The sequence below is a fragment of the Babylonia areolata genome, chromosome 27 (assembly GCF_041734735.1).
Source record: "Babylonia areolata isolate BAREFJ2019XMU chromosome 27, ASM4173473v1, whole genome shotgun sequence".
In the NCBI taxonomy this organism is placed as follows: domain Eukaryota; kingdom Metazoa; phylum Mollusca; class Gastropoda; order Neogastropoda; family Buccinidae; genus Babylonia; species Babylonia areolata.
Genome location: NC_134902.1, coordinates 11,700,235 through 11,722,603, shown reverse-complemented (window position 1 = coordinate 11,722,603; position 22,369 = coordinate 11,700,235). Strand labels below are relative to the sequence as shown.

Below are 22,369 nucleotides of genomic sequence, written 5' to 3'. Positions count from 1 at the left end.
TTAGCACAAGAGCTAAAAATAAACATCGAGATGGGGAAGACATGGTAATGAATATCAACAACAAATGGCACTATGATAAAGATTTCCTGTTGGAGTCTCGTCAACGCGTTGAATGAACAGACTTCATCTTCATCTTTTGTTGGAGTGAGTCCTCAGCTAAAAGTGAAGACCCATCCTGGATGTATGTATGATAGTCAGTCGGGTCCAACTCAGAACAGCAGAGGAGGCAACTGCTATCCCATGTATCTGGGCTAGAATTAGATTATAGTGGATAATGTCTTGCCCAAGTTACATCCCCGCTCTCTCGGCCAAGAGGGTTTCAGGACGGTCGGTGTTGGGTATCCTGGATGTACACAACTGTCAACGAACAGCACAGAAGACAGTCCAAGAGGGATGAACAAAACAAAGGACCTTACCGGCCATCGCTGGAACCGGAAGTGCAGGGGGTTGGGGAGGTTGCCGATGTTGCCGTTGAAGGCGATGTCATTCTTCTGCACCGGCTTGGACTGCTCCCTGCCGAACTCACAGGACGCCATGCTGCTGGATCTGTAACCGATGTCCCGTGTGTTGCATGCACTTTGCGCACGTAAATGAATCCATGGCAACACAGAAAAAAGGTTTGCCCCTTGCAAAAATTTTGAAGAAAAAACACTCTGATATATGTATGTGTGCGTGAATAAAGCCTGACTTGAATGACATAGGAAACGAATGATGAGCTCCCAAAGGCAGCTATCAGTCGACTGCAACCAGGCAGGCAGCCAACGACCCCGTCTTTGTAAAGCGTTTAAAGCTTGGTCTCTGAACGAGGACATGCGCTATGCAGGTATTACTAATATGTCTACGTTTTGCTTTGTTTTGTTTTATATATATATATATATATATATATATATATATATATATATATATTGGTCATGTCTAAATGGTCTGCACACGTCATGGTCATGTCTGAGTGATCTATACACGTCATGGTAGGTCTGAGTGATCTGAAAATGTCATGGTCATGTCTGAATGATCTGTACACGTCATGATCATTCCTGAGTGATCTGTAAAAGTCATGGTCATGTCTGAATGATATGTACACGTCATGGTCATCTGTCATCTCTGAGTGATCTGTACATGTCATGGTCATGTCTGAGTGATCTGTGTATGTCATGGTCATGTCTGAGTGATCTGTGTATGTCATGGTCATATCTCAGTGATCTGTACACATCATGGTCATGTCTGAGTGATCTATACATGTCATGGGCATGTCTGAATGATCTGTACACGTGGAGAGAGACAGGGATAGATAGACAGACTTACTACTCACGTTAGGAAAATTTAAAACACGTTACAAATATTGAAAATGACGTTTAGTTGAAAAACTAAACTAAAAAAAAAAAAGCCCAATTCACCTACGTCATTTTCAGTCCACGTAGTAAAATGAAACTCAAGTGACGTACTCAGTGACGTTGCCCAGACAGATGGTGAAGCTGTGGTCGCAGGGAGAGGTGCAGTCATCGCTGGAGGAGGAGGAGAACCACCCCCACCCTCCCCCACTCTCGTCACAGCACTTGCCGTCGAAGCGTCTCCCTTCTTCGTTTTTGAAGTCAATGAAGCGTGTCTCGATCACCCCGCCCCCCTCCGCCTGCTGCTCCGGCTGTGTACACACACACACACACACACACACACACACACAGAGTCTCACTAATGTTTTTCTCTTTTTATTTCAGTTTTCTATCGGTTGTACTTATTAGTAACGACCAGCTACCTGCATTTCATTCTAATCAAATGGAGTCAATATAATATTACTCAGAATACGTTCACACACACACACACACACACACACACACACACACACACACACACACGTGCTCTTTCCTTCTAGTCACAAGGGAAAAGACTTTATGAAACTCTGCTGTATGTGTGTCCTTTTGCACAGTTTGACAATGCCATACACTACCTTTTTCTATATTATAATTATTTATTTATTTATTTATGCAAGCTTATCTATTATTTATTCCCCCGTGTTTTTTTTTTTGTTGGTTTTTTGTGTGTGTGTGTGTGTTTTTTTGTTTTTTGTTTTGTTTTTTCTCAAGGCCTGACTAAGCGCGTTGGGTTACGCTGCTGGTCAGGCATCTGCTTGGCAGATGTGGTGTAGCGTATATGGTTTTGTCCGAACGCAGTGACGCCTCCTTGAGCTACTGAAACTGAAACTGAAACATACACCAGTCCATAACTGGCACGACGTCACAACGTGAGGGTGACGATGTCTTGCCATCATTTCACCACGTGAGCTGTCCACCTCATCTTTTCAGGTCAAGTGCCGGAAGAGATTTTTTTTTTTTTATCAGGCGAGTTCTGTGTTGTACCAGTCATTTCGGAGCGGTTTCAAAAGAATCGGCCAATTCTTCTGGCAGTTTCTCCCCCGAGAAGAAAGTTGTGAGACTACTCGATCTGTGAAAGGAAAGGACTTGCAAAACACGCATGGTCTTCATACATTATCCAGATGGTCTGAGCTGTGCGTAGCATTTGTTTCAGGCTGACACTAGTAAAGGGTCAGTACTGATGGAAATGAAAAATGACTTCCCTAACTTCACAACAGAATGAACCGAAATAGCTTTGGGGAACAAGATAATAATAGGGGTGTGTGTGGGGGGGGCTTGGGGGGGGGGGAACTACAGTACGTACCCAGTGATACTGCACTGTACCGTTACCACATAACAATACTGAACCGAACATTTCCATACCCAGCAGTAGTCCTGAACGAAGTGACTTCACGCTCACCCGGAAACAATGATGCCAGTTCAAAGTGCAGTCACCCCAGTCTACATTCACTTCACATCAACTGCACTCTTTGACAGAGTTCCGAGACTCTGGCACCAAAGAAAGAAAAGATGAAAGGAAACCCTGATGCAACGGTGGACACTGGGTCGTTTGTATCAACTGGTGACAGTGCTGACAATGGTTGTTTGAATGATGTCTATCAACTGGTGACAGTGCTGACAATGGTTGTTTGAATGATGTGTATCAACAACTGGTGACAGTGCTGACAATGATTGTTTGAATGATGTGTATCAACTGGTGACAGTGCTGACAATGGTTGTTTGAATGATGTGTATCAACAACTGGTGACAGTGCTGACAATGGTTGTTTGAATTATGTGTATAACAACTGGTGACAGTGCTGACAATGATTGTTTGAATGATGTGTATAACAACTGGTGACAGTGCTGACAATGGTTGTTTGAATGATGTGTATCAACAACTGGTGACAGTGCTGACAATGGTTGTTTGAATGATGTGTATCAACAGCTGGTGTCAGTGCTGACAATGGTTGTTTGAATGATGTGTATCAACAGCTGGTGACAGTGCTGACAATGGTTGTTTAAATGATGTGTATCAACAGCTGGTGACAGTGCTGACAATGGTTGTTTGAATGATGTGTATCAACAACTGGTGACAGTGCTGACAATGGTTGTTTGAATGATGTGTATCAACAACTGGTGACAGTGCTGACAATGATTGTTTGAATGATGTGTATCAACAACTGGTGACAGTGCTGACAATGGTTGTTTGAATGATGTGTATCAACAGCTGGTGACAGTGCTGACAATGGTTGTTTGAATGATGTGTATCAACTGGTGACAGTGCTGACAATGGTTGTTTGAATGATGTGTATCAACTGGTGACAGTGCTGACAATGGTTGTTTGAATGATGTGTATCAACAACTGGTGACAGTGCTGACAATGGTTGTTTGAATGATGTGTATCAACTGGTGACAGTGCTGACAATGGTTGTTTGAATGATGTCTATCAACTGGTGACAGTGCTGACAATGATTGTTTGAATGATGTGTATCAACAACTGGTGACAGTGCTGACAATGATTGTTTGAATGATGTGTATCAACTGGTGACAGTGCTGACAATGGTTGTTTGAATGATGTGTATCAACAACTGGTGACAGTGCTGACAATGGTTGTTTGAATGATGTGTATCAACAACTGGTGACAGTGCTGACAATGATTGTTTGAATGATGTGTATCAACAGCTGGTGACAGTGCTGACAATGGTTGTTTGAATGATGTGTATCAACAACTGGTGACAGTGCTGACAATGGTTGTTTGAATGATGTGTATCAACAACTGGTGACAGTGCTGACAATGGTTGTTTGAATGATGTGTATCAACAACTGGTGACAGTGCTGACAATGGTTGTTTGAATGATGTGTATCAACAGCTGGTGACAGTGCTGACAATGGTTGTTTGAATGATGTGTATCAACAGCTGGTGACAGTGCTGACAATGGTTGTTTGAATGATGTGTATCAACAGCTGGTGACAGTGCTGACAATGGTTGTTTGAATGATGTGTATCAACAGCTGGTGACAGTGCTGACAATGGTTGTTTGAATGATGTGTATCAACAACTGGTGACAGTGCTGACAATTGTTGTTTGAATGATGTGTATCAACAACTGGTGACAGTGCTGACAATGATTGTTTGAATGATGTGTATCAACAACTGGTGACAGTGCTGACAATGGTTGTTTGAATGATGTGTATCAACAGCTGGTGACAGTGCTGACAATGATTGTTTGAATGATGTGTATCAACAACTGGTGACAGTGCTGACAATGGTTGTTTGAATGATGTGTATCAACAACTGGTGACAGTGCTGACAATGGTTGTTTGAATGATGTGTATCAACAGCTGGTGACAGTGCTGACAATGGTTGTTTGAATGATGTGTATCAACAGCTGGTGACAGTGCTGACAATGGTTGTTTGAATGATGTGTATCAACAGCTGGTGACAGTGCTGACAATGGTTGTTTGAATGATGTGTATCAACAGCTGGTGACAGTGCTGACAATGGTTGTTTGAATGATGTGTATCAACAACTGGTGACAGTGCTGACAGTGATGGGTCCAATGGCATTGCCTTGATGATGTGTATCAACAGCTGGTGACAGTGCTGACAATGTGTTTGTTTCTGTCTGCAATCTGATTGTGTATCAACAGCTGGTGACAGTGCTGACAATGGTTGTTTGAATGATGTGTATCAAAAACAGAATTGGATGAAACATGTGACGGTGACAATGGTCGTTTGAATGATGTGTACCTCTAACTATGGCGTGGTCTGGACAGTGTGACAATGGTTGTTTTTGTGATGTGTTCTAACAATGGTGCAGTGCTGACAATGTTGTTTGAATGATGTGTATTAACAAAATTGGTGAATGTGACAAAATGGTTTGTTTGATGATGTGTATCAACAGCTGGTATTAGTATTGGCAGACGGTTGTGTGATGTGTATCAATAACTGGTAACAGTATTGACAGATGTGTTAGTTTTTTTTGTTTTGGTGTTTTTTGTGTGTGTGATGTGTTTCAATAATTGGTATCAGTACTGAAAAATGTTTTCGTGTGATGTGTTTCAATAATTGCTAACTTGATATTGAAAAATGTGTTTTTGTGATGTGTATAAGTATCAGATAACAGTATTGACAAATTTTTTTTTTTTTTGGTGATGTGTTTCAGTAACTGGTATCAGTGTTGATAAATGTTTTTTGTGATGTGTATCAGTAGTTGGCAGCAGTATTGACAAATGGTTGTTTGTGTGATGTGTATCACAACCTGATCACAATATTTACAAATGGTTGTTTGTTTCAACAACTGGTAACAAGACGTCCTCAGACCCACGCACCCTTGCCATGCCAACACTTGACCCCTTCAGACCACTGAACCCGTACGTCCCCCCGTTCCCAGAACTGTGTTTGTTCAGCAGCCTGCATGATGGTCTCCCTGTGTGTTCCGTACGTCCTTTGCCGGCGGTGATGGAGGCAGAACTGTAGACAGCTTCCTGACTGTTGACACGTTGATGGCGTCCCTAACTACAGCATGGCCTTTACCACGTGCCCCTGTGATAACCTTTACCACGTGCCCCTGTGATCTTTTCCTTCACGACAACCTGTGTTCTTTTCCTTCTCTGCATGATTCTGTTGTGTCTCTGCCACTGTCACTTCATCGCTGCAGATATATATGCGCTGTAGTAAGACGTCATGATAAAAAAAAAAAAAGAATATGAGACAAAATAAACAAACATTGTGACGGGGCGAAGCGGAGCATGCTATGATGAACTGACGGCAAGTGCCTGACCTCCTCATAAACCTATGGCGCTGGTCTGGGCCCTAAGTGCCGACCACAGGTATGTATAAAACATCAGCCTGGTAGGTAGGTAGGTGTGGTGCTGGAACAGTGGGTATGCCATGACGATTGTAACGAAAAGTTATTTTTCAAATCTATTCAGTTATATGAACTGAACAAAATTTAATGATGCCAAAATCGCTTTAGTTAGTTTGTCTGTCTGTCTGTCCATGGATATTGTTTTCATTCTCTCTTTTTATTTTAATTGCAAATGAGCTGTACCGCTCTGTGTGTCTGTGTGTGTGTGTGTGTGTGTGTGTGTGTGTGTGTGTCTGCGTGTCTGTGTGTATGTCTTTGTGTGTGTGTCTGTGTGTGTGTGTGTTGGAGGTGTGGATGAGGGAGAATGGGGAAGGGGGGAGGAGAGAAACACCTCAGTCTCTGATTTGTAGAATGATAATTATAATGATAACAATGATCCACGATCAACCAAGTGGACCATTTCAGAGCAGTCTCAACACTTGGTCAACAAGTAACCAAACAACGAAATTTCCAAGTTTCATCTAAAGAAATTAAAGTCCGATTTATGACCTGGGAAAATTGTACATGCTCATCAAGCAGCATTTACCGTTTCACTGCGCAAGTAAATAAATAACAATTTTAAAAGTATATGCTATAGATACACACATACACACACATATAGCCCCGCCTCTCTCTCTCTCTCTCTCTCTCTCTCTCTCTGTATATATATATATATATATATTTATTTATACTGGAGTTGCACAGCACCGTCGATAATATCTATAAGATGGCCTTACTAAAAGTGCCTACATAGAAGGCCAGAAATAGAAAAAGATAGTGTTCACATCCTGGGTGAAAAAGAAAACGTGCTGACGCTAAAACAAAATACACAATCAAGCATAGAGACTTGGAACTTTTTTATGCTCATTATCGGACGGGAAAAAAGAATATGAGACAAAAACGAAGACAGTGAGACAGAGAGGGAGAGATGTGGGGCGTCAGAGAAACAAACAGACAGACAGACAGACAGAGGAGAAAGAGAGAGGACACAGACAGTGGCAGAAAGGATGAAAAGGGTTGATGGACAGAAAGAACCAGAGACAGAGTCACAGAAAGACAAGAAAATACTTGTGCAAACTGTTTCAGAGCGTAACGTTACCATTTACCACAAAAGCGAAAGCGCCCCCAGCATCCCAACGAAGAGGGATCAAAGTACCACACGCCGGCGATTTCGGTTTCTTTCACTGACGTGTGCCCTTTGGCACTGGCACTAACGGCACCACACAAGAGGATGAAACCGGGTCCAGTGGTAGACCACTTCTCTCGGAAGCCAGGGTTGTCAAGTTCGAACGCCAAATGGTGGTAAAATGTTTGTCACCACCTCTACTGAACCTTGAGCAGTGGTATGGGTGGGTGCCTGTCTTTCGGGTCAGACGATAAAAGATAAATCGAAGTCCCTGATTAAATACGAACTGTGTACATGCTGAAACACACACATGTTGAAACACACACATGTTGAAACACACACACACACACACACACACACACACACACACACACAGAGAGAGACAGAGAGACACAGAGAGAGTGTGTGTGTGTGTGTAAAGAGTCAAATGCTGTCAAAACATTCACCCGTCAATACACTAAAGCTGAGACCTCAAAACGAAACTAACGATAGAAATCTGGAGCAGAAAAAAGGCGTATTTGACGTGGAACGATCCACACATGGACAGAATGCCCGCCAGATGTCACCAAAAACAATTGCAATATGGCGACCACGCAAGCGCACAGGGAAAACCAGAGTTTTGCGGTATTCAGTTGAACCCAAAGCTGGTAGTGTCGTCGTTTGCAGGTGTCAATAATTCTGATTTTGTGTGTGTGTGCCACAGTCCGTGTTCACGCGTTTATTTCATTTGTTCTTTGTTCAGTGTGAACGACTTTGGTCTGATTGTCTCAGCACACACCTACATACAAGGAGTAGAGGTCTATGTGAACGCAACTGTCAGCAATACATGTCACAGTTGCAGCTCTGTGTTTTATCAAAAATATAATTATGTGTTCGCAACATTGTTGTTATCCCGGGTCATTAATGAGAACAAGAAAACAACGACAATAATTGCGACCCCGTTCTTAACCATACGTAGCCCAATATTGTTCAAACATTAAAAAAACAACAACAAAAAAACAAAACAAAAAAAACACAACAGTTGGACACTGTTAATGCCACATGGCAAAACTGGTGTGACCAGTGTCAACAGTCACACAGAGTCATATCAAACATGTATCACTACGTGCAGCTGGACACGCACACTCACTGAGTGGCGCGCACATCAATGACCACAGAGTAGTTAGCATATTTCTGTTGAGTCTCTTGTCGGTACGACGAATGATCAGACGAAGCAGACTTCATCGTCATCATTTGTTGGAATAGGTCCTCAGCTGGGAATGAAGACGTACCCTGGATGTACACAGCCATCAAAACACACTGCGTGGAAAAGAGAGCAGGGCCAAGGTCCCTAGTTTGCTCCCCTGCCCTTTGTTCTGAACAGTGGTGTGTCTGTTTGTCTCCAAGATGTTCAGCCCCTCTAAACAGACCAGTCTCACTGGTCGCAGTCTCTGGCTGTGTCCCTTCTCAGGTTGATGTCACAGTTTTTCAGGTTGGTTTTCGAGGTGTCTTTTTTTTTCTTTTTTCTTTTTTTGCTGCCCCATCATTTGCACCATTTCAGTGGCATTACTCCCACGCCGCTCATTTACATTCCCCCATACACTGCTACACCCGGGTTCGTCCGTCACAGTTCCAGCGTCGCGAGGAGGCCACACACCAGAGGAGACCCTGCACTGTTGCTGAGTCACTTCGTTGGTGTTCAGTGGTGCCTGTTCTGATTCAACGTACTTAGGACACCACCTACTAAGCCCCCTACTAACAACAATAATGGCTTAGTCGCGGAGCCAGACTGAGTGAACGCCCCTCCCAGAGCGGAGACCGCCACCACGTCCCTCCAACAACAGCCCTCCACGAATCTGCCGACAATGAAGACATTGACAGGACTCACCCCAAGCACAGAAGTGGAGGGGTATCGAAAGTGAGGTCACCATAAGAGCAGGGCATGAAAGGCTAAAGACTTTGAGACGGTTTTGTTTATATTGATGATGATGAAGGAGGAGGAGGATGACGATGACGATGTTGCTATGGAGGTCCATTTTGGTTTGGGACTGCGTGACAAGGCTGTACTCTACGCTTCCTGTCATAATGATATCCCGGCGTTAACCAGGCCCGAGAGATACAGCCACCTGCAGTGTCGGTCAGGTAATTAGAGCAACACACCCAAAGACGCATCATTGAACTAGATGACACTCGACTGTGTGGTCCCAGTCTCCCCATTTAAGCCCACAGCACACTCAACTCTGCGTAGGAGCCGGCCACGGGCAGAAAAACCCACCTCCGCTGTGATTCGAACCCGCGTTCTCCCAGCCGTCAGTCCGCAAAGCAAACCACTTCGCCACGGCGGCTGGTGTTTTCGAGGTATCTTTGTGTTTTTTAAGGGTCGTCCTTTCATCCCTTGGCTGGCCGAACAGCAATAGTAATTTTTGGGTTCTGTTGAATTCTACTCTGACATGTCCTGACTACCGCAGCTGGCTTTGGGTCAACATGCACTCCATATTCGTGAGCTGGCATTTCGCCAGGACCTCCTAGTTTGTTGCCCTGTCTTGCCACTTGACGTCACATAATCTGCTACGGCAGCACTAAAGGAATTTTTCCAGCTGCCTGATCCGTCTGTATTATTCCATTGAAGCGAGAATAAAATACAAAGTTGCATGTCTCTGCTAGTCTGCTTTCCACTCCACAGGACCCACATATCTTTCTGACCTTATCAGTGTTTACACTCCCGCAAGAATTCACAGCGATTCCTCTGACTGTTACGTTTTGAAACTTCCTCGTGTCAATACAAGAACCTATGGTGAACGTTCTTTCTTCTTTGCTGCTACTCACATCTGGAACAACCTTCTTCATCATATCCGTGCACCTGATTCTATTTCTGCTTTTCGCTCATCACTAAGCACTCTCAGCTTCTTTGTTCTCCAACACCACCCATGTCAGTTCACTTTGGATGTATGGAGAGTGGGAAAGGGAGAGGGAGGGTTGAGAAAGAGTGGTCATGAATGATTTATCTAACTTCCATCATTTTCTTTGGTGTAAAGCGCCCTGAGCTCTTAGAGAGTAGGGCGCTATATAAATGTACATTACTGTTATCATTATCACTATTATCATTATCATCACATGAGTACTTTTTTCTATGTTCTCATTTATATTGCATCATAGTTTTCTGGACCATTAGCAGAAAAGTGGTGGGACGTGTGAATGTTAGAGGAGGGGAAGGGAGTTTGTGTCGGGGACTGGAGGGGGGGGGGGGGGGCTAGGGTAGGGAAGACGATATTCTTTTGGAATGAAACACGAAAGAGGGCAGAACAAAAAGTAGTGTCAAGACAGAACGTGTTCATTTCAGAGTGTCTAGACAAGACAAAACGTGTTCATTTCAGAGTGTCTGGACAAGACAGAACGTGTTCATTTCAGAGTGTCTGGTCAAGACAGAACGTGTTCATTTCAGAGTGTCTGGACAAGACAGGACGTGTTCATTTCAGAGTGTCTAGACAAGACAGAACGTGTTCATTCAGGTCTGGTCAAGACAGAACGTGTTCATTTCAGAGTGTCTGGACAAGACAGAACGTGTTCATTTCAGAGTGTCTAGACAAGACAGAACGTGTTCATTTCAGAGTGTCAAGACAAGACAGAACGTGTTCATTTCAGAGTGTCTAGACAAGACAGAACGTGTTCATTTCAGAGTGTCTGGACAAGACAGAACGTGTTCATTTCAGAGTGTCTAGACAAGACAGAACGTGTTCATTTCAGAGTGTCTGGACAAGACAGAACGTGTTCATTTCAGAGTGTCTGGACAAGACAGAACGTGTTCATTTCAGAGTGTCTGGTCAAGACAGAACGTGTTCATTTCAGAGTGTCTGGACAAGACAGAACGTGTTCATTTCAGGAAAACATGTCAGAGTACAAAGTGACGAGACAAATGCCCGAGTTTCCCCCCGGCCCCATTCCTGAACCTGGCGACACACTGACAGACAGTCCGCAGACTGTACGTAGTGCCGACAGTGGTGAAGGAGGTCAAGATGACGGTCCATCAAGTGGTCCCTGTGACCCAGTTCTCTGCACTGCCCTGCGGCCTTGTGCCCACAGCCACACACTGATGTCCACTTCTTGGGCAGGTCGTCAGCCAACTCTTGTCCTGCGTAGACTGACTTATCACTGGTTCAGGAACCTGCTCCGTCTTGGCTGGGAAAGATTACAACAGCAGTTTTTAAAATGGCTGCCAGAAGTTGAGAAATAACTGAATGTCACTGAGTGACCTCATGTTAAATGCGTGTCGTTTGGGAAAGGAGACAACAACACATTTTAGAAAATGGCCGTTAGAAGTTGAGAAATCAATAACGATGTCACTGACTGACCTGATCTTTAATGCGTATGACATTATTCGTCTGCATCATACCGAGAATTCACTTGATAAACACTGGATAGACGGTACGTTCCTTAGATTTTAAGGGTTTTGCGTTTTCACTATTCCTTGATAATCAACACTAGTCCGAAGTTTCCTGTTTTCATTCATTGAAGTTGTGTCAGAGGTTTCCCCAAAGCGAAGCCATGTCGTTTCAGTGGGTATTCCAACAGGGAAGCAGCCCACAGAAGCGCCTTTTCCAGTGTCGCCGCCTGACGACAGTACGTCAATCCACACTAGTCTCCCTTTGCAAGGCTCTCGTTCCCAAAATGAGCTCTGCCAAGGTTACACTCCGGAAATACACGATTGATCCAGTTACAAAGATACCAACGCAGTTTCATTTTTTTCCCACAACACGAAGAATGTATATTCTGTGTCGCTCGCGTCAGAGAGACAGACGCCCCAGGAAAGTAGCCCTTGATGGAAAAAAAAAAAACACGAAAAAAACCCCCAAAATAAACCCACACCATTTCGATAACTAAATAATGTCAAAAACTCGATCCCGTGCCAAAATAACCACAGTACGGCAAGGCTGAGAAACGGGAGAGGAAGAGACGCTAAATCACACAACTTTACTACCACCTGCTGTGCTGTTTAAAAAAGACTGGTCCATGAAGGAAAAAGACGGGGAAAAGAACAGGAACAAAGAAATGTTTAACACCGCAACTCACACGGACCAGAGCATTAATTAATAAATAAATAAATAAATAAAAATTATAAAAACCAGACAGAAACAATCACGTGTTATACTCGCTTAGAATGCAAGCAACAACACACCAGAGCAACACTAAACACAAATGTATAGTCACTGAACATTCCTAGATCGCATGCTGCAAGACACCCTGGGGCAATTGTTGCACCAGAAGATAGGGAAAAAAACCAACTGAAAATGAGGGTTCATGGGGAAAAAAAAACTTTGTGAAAAAAAAAAACAAAGAAAAAAAGTCATAAAAAAAGAAGAGAGAGAAAACAAAATTTGGGGGTCGGAGGGGGGGGGGGGGGGGGGGGGGGGGGGGGGGGGGTCGGCCAATGAAGAAGGTACGTGAAGCACTAAAAAAAAAAAGGGGGGTGGGAGCGAATGCTCCATGACCTGCATGCAACTGAGGCCACAAAAAAAGGGGGCGGGGGGGGGGACTGTGGGAGATGGGAGATGAAACAACTCAACACCAGTTTGTTAATCCTTGAAAGCATGAATGACTCATAAAAAAAAAATCATTGGGATGGGGGAAAATGATTTGATTGTGTAGGAATGAACTGGACATAACTGGGTGCTTTTCATCCAGTCCATTGTGATGGCAGAAAGGGGTACTTTTGTTTTGTACTGTATTGTATTATATTGTATTGTACTGTATTGTATTGTATTACATTTTGTCACAACATATTTCTGTGTGAAATTTTGGCTACTCTCCTCGGAGGTGGTGGCGGAGGAGGGGTTGGGGGTGAGAGGGGCGAGGGGGCGGGGGGCGGGGCGGGGTGGGGAAACGAATATTATCTTCTTTTTTTCCTGTCTGCAAGGGTCCCAAATTTGGGTCGCACGTGCAAGAATTTTTTTTTTTTATTTTTTTTTTTTTCTGATTCTCGGTTTTTTTCTCTTGTTTTTCTTGCTTATTATTTAAGTGGTGGTTACGTGTTATTATTGTTATTGCTGTTGTTGTTACTATCATTATTATTATTATTATTATTATTATTATTCTTTTCTTCCCCCTGTTCCTCCTCCTTATTCCTTTGTTTTAATACATCGACAAATGAACAAATGAGGACATTCACACAATAAATCACGAGAAAGGAGGCAGGGCTACATGATAAATCTGATCGTACACAGTGCACGCTCTTACAGTTGTTTTTAATTAAGGCTGTGGGTACTTTAAGTGTTTCTTTCATATCTTATTAGCCTAGTAACAAAAGACATCCACAGCTGCACACAAAGGCGACACACAGTCATAATGGCCCGGTAATGTGTTAAGCGCCATCAGAAAAGTATTTTCCCACCAACAGCAGACGACGAAGAAAGCGAAGGAGAGGAGGTAACGATGGTATCTCATCTGTCGTTTTTCTGTCCTCGAGACGTCACTTCCGCTCACGTGTCAGCCTGGTTTTTCACGCGTGTTAGTGCCGTTTCCGATGTGTAGCAGGAGGAATGAATATAGGTCTTTAGACCGCTAATTTGTCGTTGGTTACTCTTGAGCATGTGATCTGTTTCCGCTTCCACGCCTGCTTGTGCAAAAAAAAAAAAAAAAAAAAAAAAAAAAGGTTAAAAGTATGCACATAACAGTCGACAAAAGGTTGTGACATATCCATTGACCCATTCAATGTCCGTGTCAGTGTCCGTGAAGGGTTGTTCTTGGAACTGGTGAAACTTTTCTTTTTGTGCGCTTTGGGAAAGGCTGGAAAGAGCGAATATGTGGAGAATATTGAAGAACAGAAGCACTCATAAAAGACATGAAAAGGTTTTCTTCAGCAGCCACAAAGAATCCAATTGATAAAAGTTATTAGCGAAGATGACTGTGAGACTTACTGTTGAACTGGTCAGCCCAAAACCTGGCTATTTATGTTGTCAGGTCACGTGGACATTTGGGCCGAGCAGTCGTTACAAACAGATGGTTTGCTGCTTGCTTACATAGACTGAGCTGGATTGCACAATTAAACGATCTCAGCAGCTTCGCAGCGCTATGTTTGCTTAGCGTTAAGGAGTTTCCTAAGTCAGTAGTATTAGAATAGACGAAGGAAAATTCTAATGCAAACGCTGCTAACATCGCTTATGCAACTCATCCCCAGAGAAATGATAACCATGAGTAAAACGATCACGGATTTAGAAAAATGTTCACTTCATGCAGACATGGACACAAACGCGAACGCGAACATGGACCGTCAACGAACCACGTACACCCGTACAGCCAGCTCTGCAGTATAAACAGTGCTCCGTAACATATAGCAATACAAAGCACAACTCGTCAATGCAAGACTTTACAGTGGGCCTACAAGACAGTATCAGAAATGATTTCATGGGACTCGAGTCAGGTTTTGTGACATGTACCCAACCGTTCAGTACATCTATATGACAAGCTGGGAAGAGCAAAAAAACCTTCCTCCTGTGAAATTATCACTGTAATACAGGCTCCTGCTTCCATGCTGTTTACATACTTTTCCATCAAGACACACAGAGGGAGAGAGAGAGGGGGGAGGGCAATAGAGAGGGGGAGAGAGCAATACAGAGACAGAGAGACAGACAGACAGACAGACAGAGACAGAGAGAGCAAAGATACAAAATGCAACTTTCGGAGCACAGGATCATCATCAGCATCAGTTTGTGACAACAAAGAATACATGAAATAAACGTACATCAATCATAAACTCACACAGAACAGCAGCAAGACAAGGAGCACAATGGACTGTGAGTCAGAGTAGGACGATGAGCGTGAGGGGAGACAGTAATGGGGCAATGGATGGCGGGAAGTATGACATGGACCAACAAGGACTTTCACACACACACACACACACACACACACACACATGCACACGCATGCACGCACGCACTAAGCAGACACACACACACACACACGCACGCACGCACGCACACGCACGCACGCACACACGCGCAGACACACACACACACACACGCGCGCGCGCGCGCGCGCATGCACGCACACACACGCACAAACATAAACACACACGTACACACTAAGCACACACACACTAAGCACACACACACTAAGCACACACACACACTAAGCACACACACTAAGCACACACTAAGCACACGTACTAAGCACACACTAAGCACACGCACACTAAGCACACACACACACTAAGCACACGCACTAAGCACACACTAAGCACACGCACACTAAGCACACACACACTAAGCACACGCACACTAAGCACACGCACTAAGCATACACACACACACACACACATGCACACGCACACTAAGCACACGCACTAAGCATACACACACACACTAAGCACACACACTAAGCACACACACTAAGCACACGCACACACTAAGCACACACACTAAGCACACGCACACACTAAGCACACACACTAAGCACACACACTAAGCACACGCACACACTAAGCACACACACTAAGCACACGCACTAAGCACACGCACTAAGCACACGCACACACTAAGCACACACGCACACTAAGCACACACACTAAGCACACACACTAAGCACACACGCACACTAAGCACACACACTAAGCACACACGCACACTAAGCACACACACATAAACACACACACACACACACACACACACACACTCACTAAGCACACACACACACACTAAGCACACACACTAAGTACACTAAGCACACACTAAGCACGCATACGCACACACGCACGCAAGCACACAAACGCACAAACACACAAACACGAAGAACATTAAAAAATATCAACATCAATCCAGGTACCATATCTAAGCTGTATGATACTTTGCTAACGCCAATATCGATTTATGGGGCGGCGGTATGGTTACCTTACCAAGTCAAACCGGGTGATTCTTTCTATTTAGCACACCTTTTTGACGACTGCTTATCGAATAAGTTTCCACATTACAAATTACACATTAAATTCTGTAAGCAAATACTGGGAGTACACAAAAATGCTATGGTGCTCCCAGTGTTAGGTAAACTGGGCAGATTCACAGTAAGTTTAAAGATAATATGCCAAATTATTACAAGTTAGATTCACATAATTCAATTACCAGAAACTTCCCTTATCAACAAATTATGTAAGTCCATGTACCAACAAGAAAATACAACTTCCCCATGGTTGATATTTGTTAGAAAGATACTCGAAATTATAGGCCTTGATCACATTTGGAAAAACCAATTCACATCAGCGTACATAGACTGAAATACGTGTATATAAAAAATTAGAAAATTAATATATCAAACACTGGAAAGAGAAAAGAGAAAAAACATTAAAGCTAAAATTTTACAATTCGATAGTAGCATAGTGCAAAACTGAAACCTATCTTTTAAATATATCAGATACAAAACACAGACAAGCTTTTACAAAACTCAGAATAAGAGCGCATGACCTAAAGACTGAGAAAGGATGATATTTGAATATTCCACAAGAAGACAGGTTGTGCAAGTGTAACATTCTGGAAGACGAAATCCATCTTCTTGATCATTGTATTAAATATAAAACTTTAAGGCAAAAGTTTTTAAAAGATATTCAAAATTCGAATAACACAGGAAATATTCCCAGTCAGGTGATGCTAACAGATGATGAATATATACAAACAAGATTAGGAAAATTTGATTATAAATGCTGTTGCAATTTATTGCATTAACTGATTAATTAATTGTGTATTTTTGATTCGTTCATTCATTTACCATTGCTCTTGTGTCTTATAAACCTTAAGGTTCCATGGCAATAAAATCTATTCTATTCTACTCACACACACACACACACACACACACACGCACACACACACTCAGCACACGTGCACACACACACGCACACTGAGCACACACACATACACAGACACACACACACACACACACTGAGCACACACACACACACATGCACACACACACACACACACACACACACACAGCACAAACCTGGGTCAGCACAAGAAGCAGCAGCAGAAGCAGAGTCGGCATGATCTGCAGGACAGCCTCCATCACAACGAGCAGTGCTGACCACAACTCACTGTTCGTCACAAAGCTCCTTCCTCACCACGGCACGTGGCTCTCACGACACACACCACAACTCACTGTTCGTCACAAAGCTCCTTCCTCACCACGGCACGTGGCTCTCACGACACACCACAACTCACTGTTCGTCACAAAGCTCCTTCCTCACCACGGCACGTGGCTCTCACGACACACACCACAACTCACTGTTCGTCACAAAGCTCCTTCCTCACCACGGCACGTGGCTCTCACGACACACCACAACTCACTGTTCGTCACAAAGCTCCTTCCTCACCACGGCACGTGGCTCTCAACAGCAACTCACTGGGCGTCACAAAGCTCCTTCCTCACCACGGCACGTGGCTCTCACGACACACACCACAACTCACTGTTCGTCACAAAGCTCCTTCCTCACCACGGCACGTGGCTCTCATGACACACCACATGCAGACATTTCGAGAACTGTTGTGAAGTATGATGAAGCGATGTCAGTGGAACTTCATACGTGTTTTCAGAGGTGCACCAGCTTTTTGGAGTAAATCTTTTTCCAATCACATAATCATTACAATATACGCTTTTTCGCCAGTTCATATGGGCCAGATGGTCTGCGAACACTTAATAAACCGTTAATGTAATGCTATTAATAGTTCTAGACAGTGTGGAAAACAAAGGTCCAATGATATGTCATCTTCTCACCAAGACGTAACAGTCCTGCAAACCCCTCTTGTCTGGAGAATAGAAGACATAACAACTGGGTGATGCTAGCTGTTCTTTCAACAAATAGTGATAATAATTCGAACAAGGGAAACGAATTGCAGTGCAAGTCACGGGGTCGTCATGTTGTCCAGTTATGAACACGTCATCCAAGTGAAACGAAACACAGAGGGAACGTCACTACACATGGATTACGTTTTCGCTTTTCTCGCTTTCCACCCAACGGATGTAACGTTTGTAGCAACTCTGTAGTCTCCAGACACTGACGGGTGTCTATCATCATGTCAGAACTGACAGGTGTCTATCATCATCATGTCAGAACTGACAGGTGTCTATCATCATCATGTCAGAACGGACAGGTGTCTATCATCATCATGTCAGAACTGACAGGTGTCTATCATCATGTCAGAACTGACAGGTGTCTATCATCATCATGTCAGAACTGACAGGTGTCTATCATCATCATGTCAGAATGGACAGGTGTCTATCATCATCATGTCAGAACTAACAGGTGTCTATCATCATCATGTCAGAACTGACAGGTGCCTATCATCATCATGTCAGAACTGACAGGTGTCTATCATCATGTCAGAACGGACAGGTGTCTATCATCATCATGTCAGAACGGACAGGTGTCTATCATCATCATGTCAGAACGGACAGGTGTCTATCATCATGTCAGAACTGACAGGTGTCTATCATCATGTCAGAACTGACAGGTGTCTATCATCATCATGTCAGAACGGACAGGTGTCTATCATCATGTCAGAACTGACAGGTGTCTATCACCATCATGTCAGAACTGACAGGTGTCTATCATCATCATGTCAGAACTGACAGGTGTCTATCATCATGTCAGAACTGACAGGTGCCTATCATCATCATGTCAGAACTGACAGGTGTCTATCATCATGTCAGAACGGATAGGTGCCTATCACCATCATGTCAGAACGGACAGGTGTCTATCATCATCATGTCAGAACGGACAGGTGCCTATCATCATCATGTCAGAACGGACAGGTGTCTATCATCATCATGTCAGAACTGACAGGTGTCTATCATCATCATGTCAGAACGGACAGGTGTCTATCATCATCATGTCAGAACGGACAGGTGTCTATCATCATCATGTCTGAACTGACAGGTGTCTATCATCATCATGTCAGAACTGACAGGTGCCTATCATCGTCATGTCAGAACTGATAAGTGTAATATCATCATCATGTCAGAACTGACAGGTGCCTATCATCATCATGTCAGAACTGACAGGTGCCTATCATCATGTCAGAACTGACAGGTGTCTATCATCATCATGTCAGAACTGACAGGTGCCTATCATCATCATGTCAGAACTGACAGGTGTCTATCATCATCATGTCAGAACTGACAGGTGCCTATCATCATCATGTCAGAAATGACAGGTGCCTATCATCATCATGTCAGAACTGACAGGTGCCTATCATCATCATGTCAGAACTGACAGGTGCCTATCATCATCATGTCAGAACTGACAGGTGCCTATCATCATCATGTCAGAAACCAAACTGCGTTGTTGTGAGGAATGGAGGTGACCAGAAGTCCCACCTTCAAGCTGAAAGCGAATGAGCACGAAAGACAGATGGCAGAAAGATGTCCACCTCAGGAACTGGCAAAGGTCACAGTGGGCGGGAGGGAACATCTTTCAGGTAGTCCACAGAAACGCTCCGTGGTTTCAGCTGGTACTTGCTGTTAGTCCACTCTATTCTTCTCTCTCTTTCTTCTCCTCCGCCCACAAGTCTGTCGAGAAAGGCGCCCATGGTGAGGACCAGAAGACTGAAGACTGAAGTAGAGACACGGAAGGTACCAGCCTTCTGTCTGTGTCTGTGGCACCACGCTGTTCTGCACTGCCCGCTGACAGCAAGAACCAGGTCTGCCTGACACTGCTTGGGGAGCGGTGAATAAATGGTCAAGCCATGCCAACATCTTCCTTTCCCCTTGCCTCACTTGTGTGAATTCAGTTTTTTGTTTGTTTTTTGTTGTTGTTGTTGTTGTTTTTGTGTGTTTTTTTTATATCAGTTTATGTTTTGTTTATGAATTTCAATTTTATGCTAAATGCCATGTTATGGTTTGCTTATTTTCCCTGAACTCTACATGCCAGTGTAGGTGTCATAGATTAAATCTGTGACCTGGAATCTTGTCCCGTTCAGAAAAAGTCGGGCAGGAGCCATCAATGAAAAAGCTGTTACTGCGCTCGAAATAATCATGGCTTGACTTTTTCATCGTTTGTTTGTTTTATTCAACAAGCAGCAGAAAAATACCGCCAGTCTTCAGTTCCATTTTCCAGCACTATGGAACCGTATATCATACAATAACAGCGATGGTATGTGACGTCATAGCGACCAAGCACTGACAGTTTCCTGTAGCCCTCTGCCACTGGAGCTGTGGTGGGACGAACTCGGATGTGGATGTATGTGGAAGAATCAGAAGGAACTGATGTGGCTGTGTGTGGGTGAATCTGGAAGAGCGGGGTCAGGGTAACAGGCACCTTATTGTAACTCCTTTTATTGTTCATATAACTAACGGCTTTTCTATCCCACACCCAACCACTCCACCATGAACATCTTTTTTTTTTTCTTTTTTTTTTTTCAGCCCCACCCCGACTCCAACCTCCGTCTGTGGCCTCAACCACTGTCCACACCCATGGCGTGTGTGTGTGCGTGTGTGTGTGTGTGTGTGTGTGTGTGTGTGTGTGTTGTGTGTGTGTGGCAGGGGGGTGCTGTGTGTGTGTGGGGGGGGGAGGTAAGGGGGGTGCTGTGTGAGTGTGTGTGTGTGTGGGGGGGGGGGGGTAAGGGGGGTGCTGTGTGTGTGTGTGTGTGTGGGGGGTGATGTGTGTGTGTAGGGGGGGGGGGGTTGCTGTGTGTGTGCTGTGTGTGTGTGGGGGGGGGGGGAGGGTGCTGTGTGTGTGGGGGGGGGGGTGTGTGCTGTGTGTGTGTGGGGTGTTGTGTGTGTGGGGGAGAGGGGGGTGCTGTGCGTGTGTGTGTGTGTGGGGGGTGCTGTGTGTGTGTGTGTGTGGGGGGGGGTGGGTCTGTGTGTGTGCTGTGTGTGTGTGTGTGTGTGGGGGGGTGCTGTGTGTGTGCTGTGTGTGTGTGTGGGGGGGTGCTGTGTGTGTGTGTGTGTGCTGTGTGTGTGTGTGCTCTGTGTGTGCGTGTGTGCTGTGTGTGTGTGTGTGCTGTGTGTGTGTGTGCTGTGTGTGTGTGTGTGTGTGGGTGCTGAAATGAATGAATGCGTACCAGTCTAAAATCATCTTATAGTGAACAGAAAATAATCAGATGAGAAGAGGAAGTGAGAGTATTACACTGAGACGGCGATAAAGTGAAGCAGCCTACAAAACGTGAGTTAAATGTTATAGGTCCCATTGCCTTTTACGGTCATCGGGGCAGTGACGTCAAATCCGCTCTGTCTAGCGTTCGGCATGGGAAGGCAAGGCCCAATCCTCTCCTTCAGTTGTGATCTTCTTTAACCTGGGCAAGACGGCAATACAAGGGCATCCAGGAGTCATGACCTGGGTGTGGGCCGAAACACTAGACTGATGGGGGGCTTCTTCTCTGAAGACCTTGTACTGTCCAGCTCTCCTTGTAGTTACTTTTCACTGGGCAGAGTGCGGAAAGTCGGAATGAAGTACTTTTCCAAGGACACAATTCCGTGCCTTTCCAAAGGACACGTCGCCGTGCAGCCTCAGACCCTGACCATTGGATCACAAGTCCATCGCCTGACTGATCCCGCCCCGGAGGCTGTCTACATCATGAATGTTGAAGACACACGGTGTGAGGGAGACAGGCCGCGGGTCGATCTCACACTTCTCCTTGAACCTGACGCTGGAGCAGAAAAGACCAGTTGTGGGTCGGAAGTGGGGAGTCAAGTGTGGTGAGAGGGAGAAAAACAGAAAAACGGTCGGCAGTGGTGACGGTACTTCGCTGGACGCCCCCCCCCCCCCACCCCACCCCTCTCCCGCCCCCCACTCCACTGGAGCTCAAGAGCACCTCTCTCTCTCTCTCGCTCTCGCTTTCGTGTGTGTGTGTGTGTGTGTGTGTGTGTGTCTTGCTTATGTTTGTTTTGTTTTTGTTTTTTTTAATCCGAAGAATTGTCTGAAAACTCAGAAACTTGTCTGTACTGTCGTCGTATATTTCAAGAAATATAAAGCGTCAGTTTCCACCATTTGATGACATGTTTGTTATGTGAATGCTAGCAGTCAGTCATGCTTGCACACTGTTCCACATTGCATAATTGTTACAATACTTTTCCTGTCACGTCCCTTCAGAACTT

General features: G+C 44.5%; 1 protein-coding gene across 1 annotated transcript in view; it reads right to left on the bottom strand.

Moving 5' to 3' along the window:
* The window catches only part of LOC143301590 (uncharacterized), a 52,337-nt gene extending 34,680 nt beyond the window's left edge, over nucleotides 1-17,657 (bottom strand). Inside the window, exons 1-3 of the mRNA XM_076615982.1 lie at nucleotides 17,279-17,657; nucleotides 1,443-1,639; nucleotides 417-546 (exon numbers count right to left, since the gene is read on the bottom strand). Of these exons, the coding sequence (XP_076472097.1) occupies nucleotides 417-546; nucleotides 1,443-1,639; nucleotides 17,279-17,341 (390 nt within the window). The 5' untranslated portion in view covers nucleotides 17,342-17,657. The remainder of the gene's footprint in view (nucleotides 1-416; nucleotides 547-1,442; nucleotides 1,640-17,278) is intronic.
* Between the last annotated feature and the right edge of the window lie 4,712 nt (nucleotides 17,658-22,369).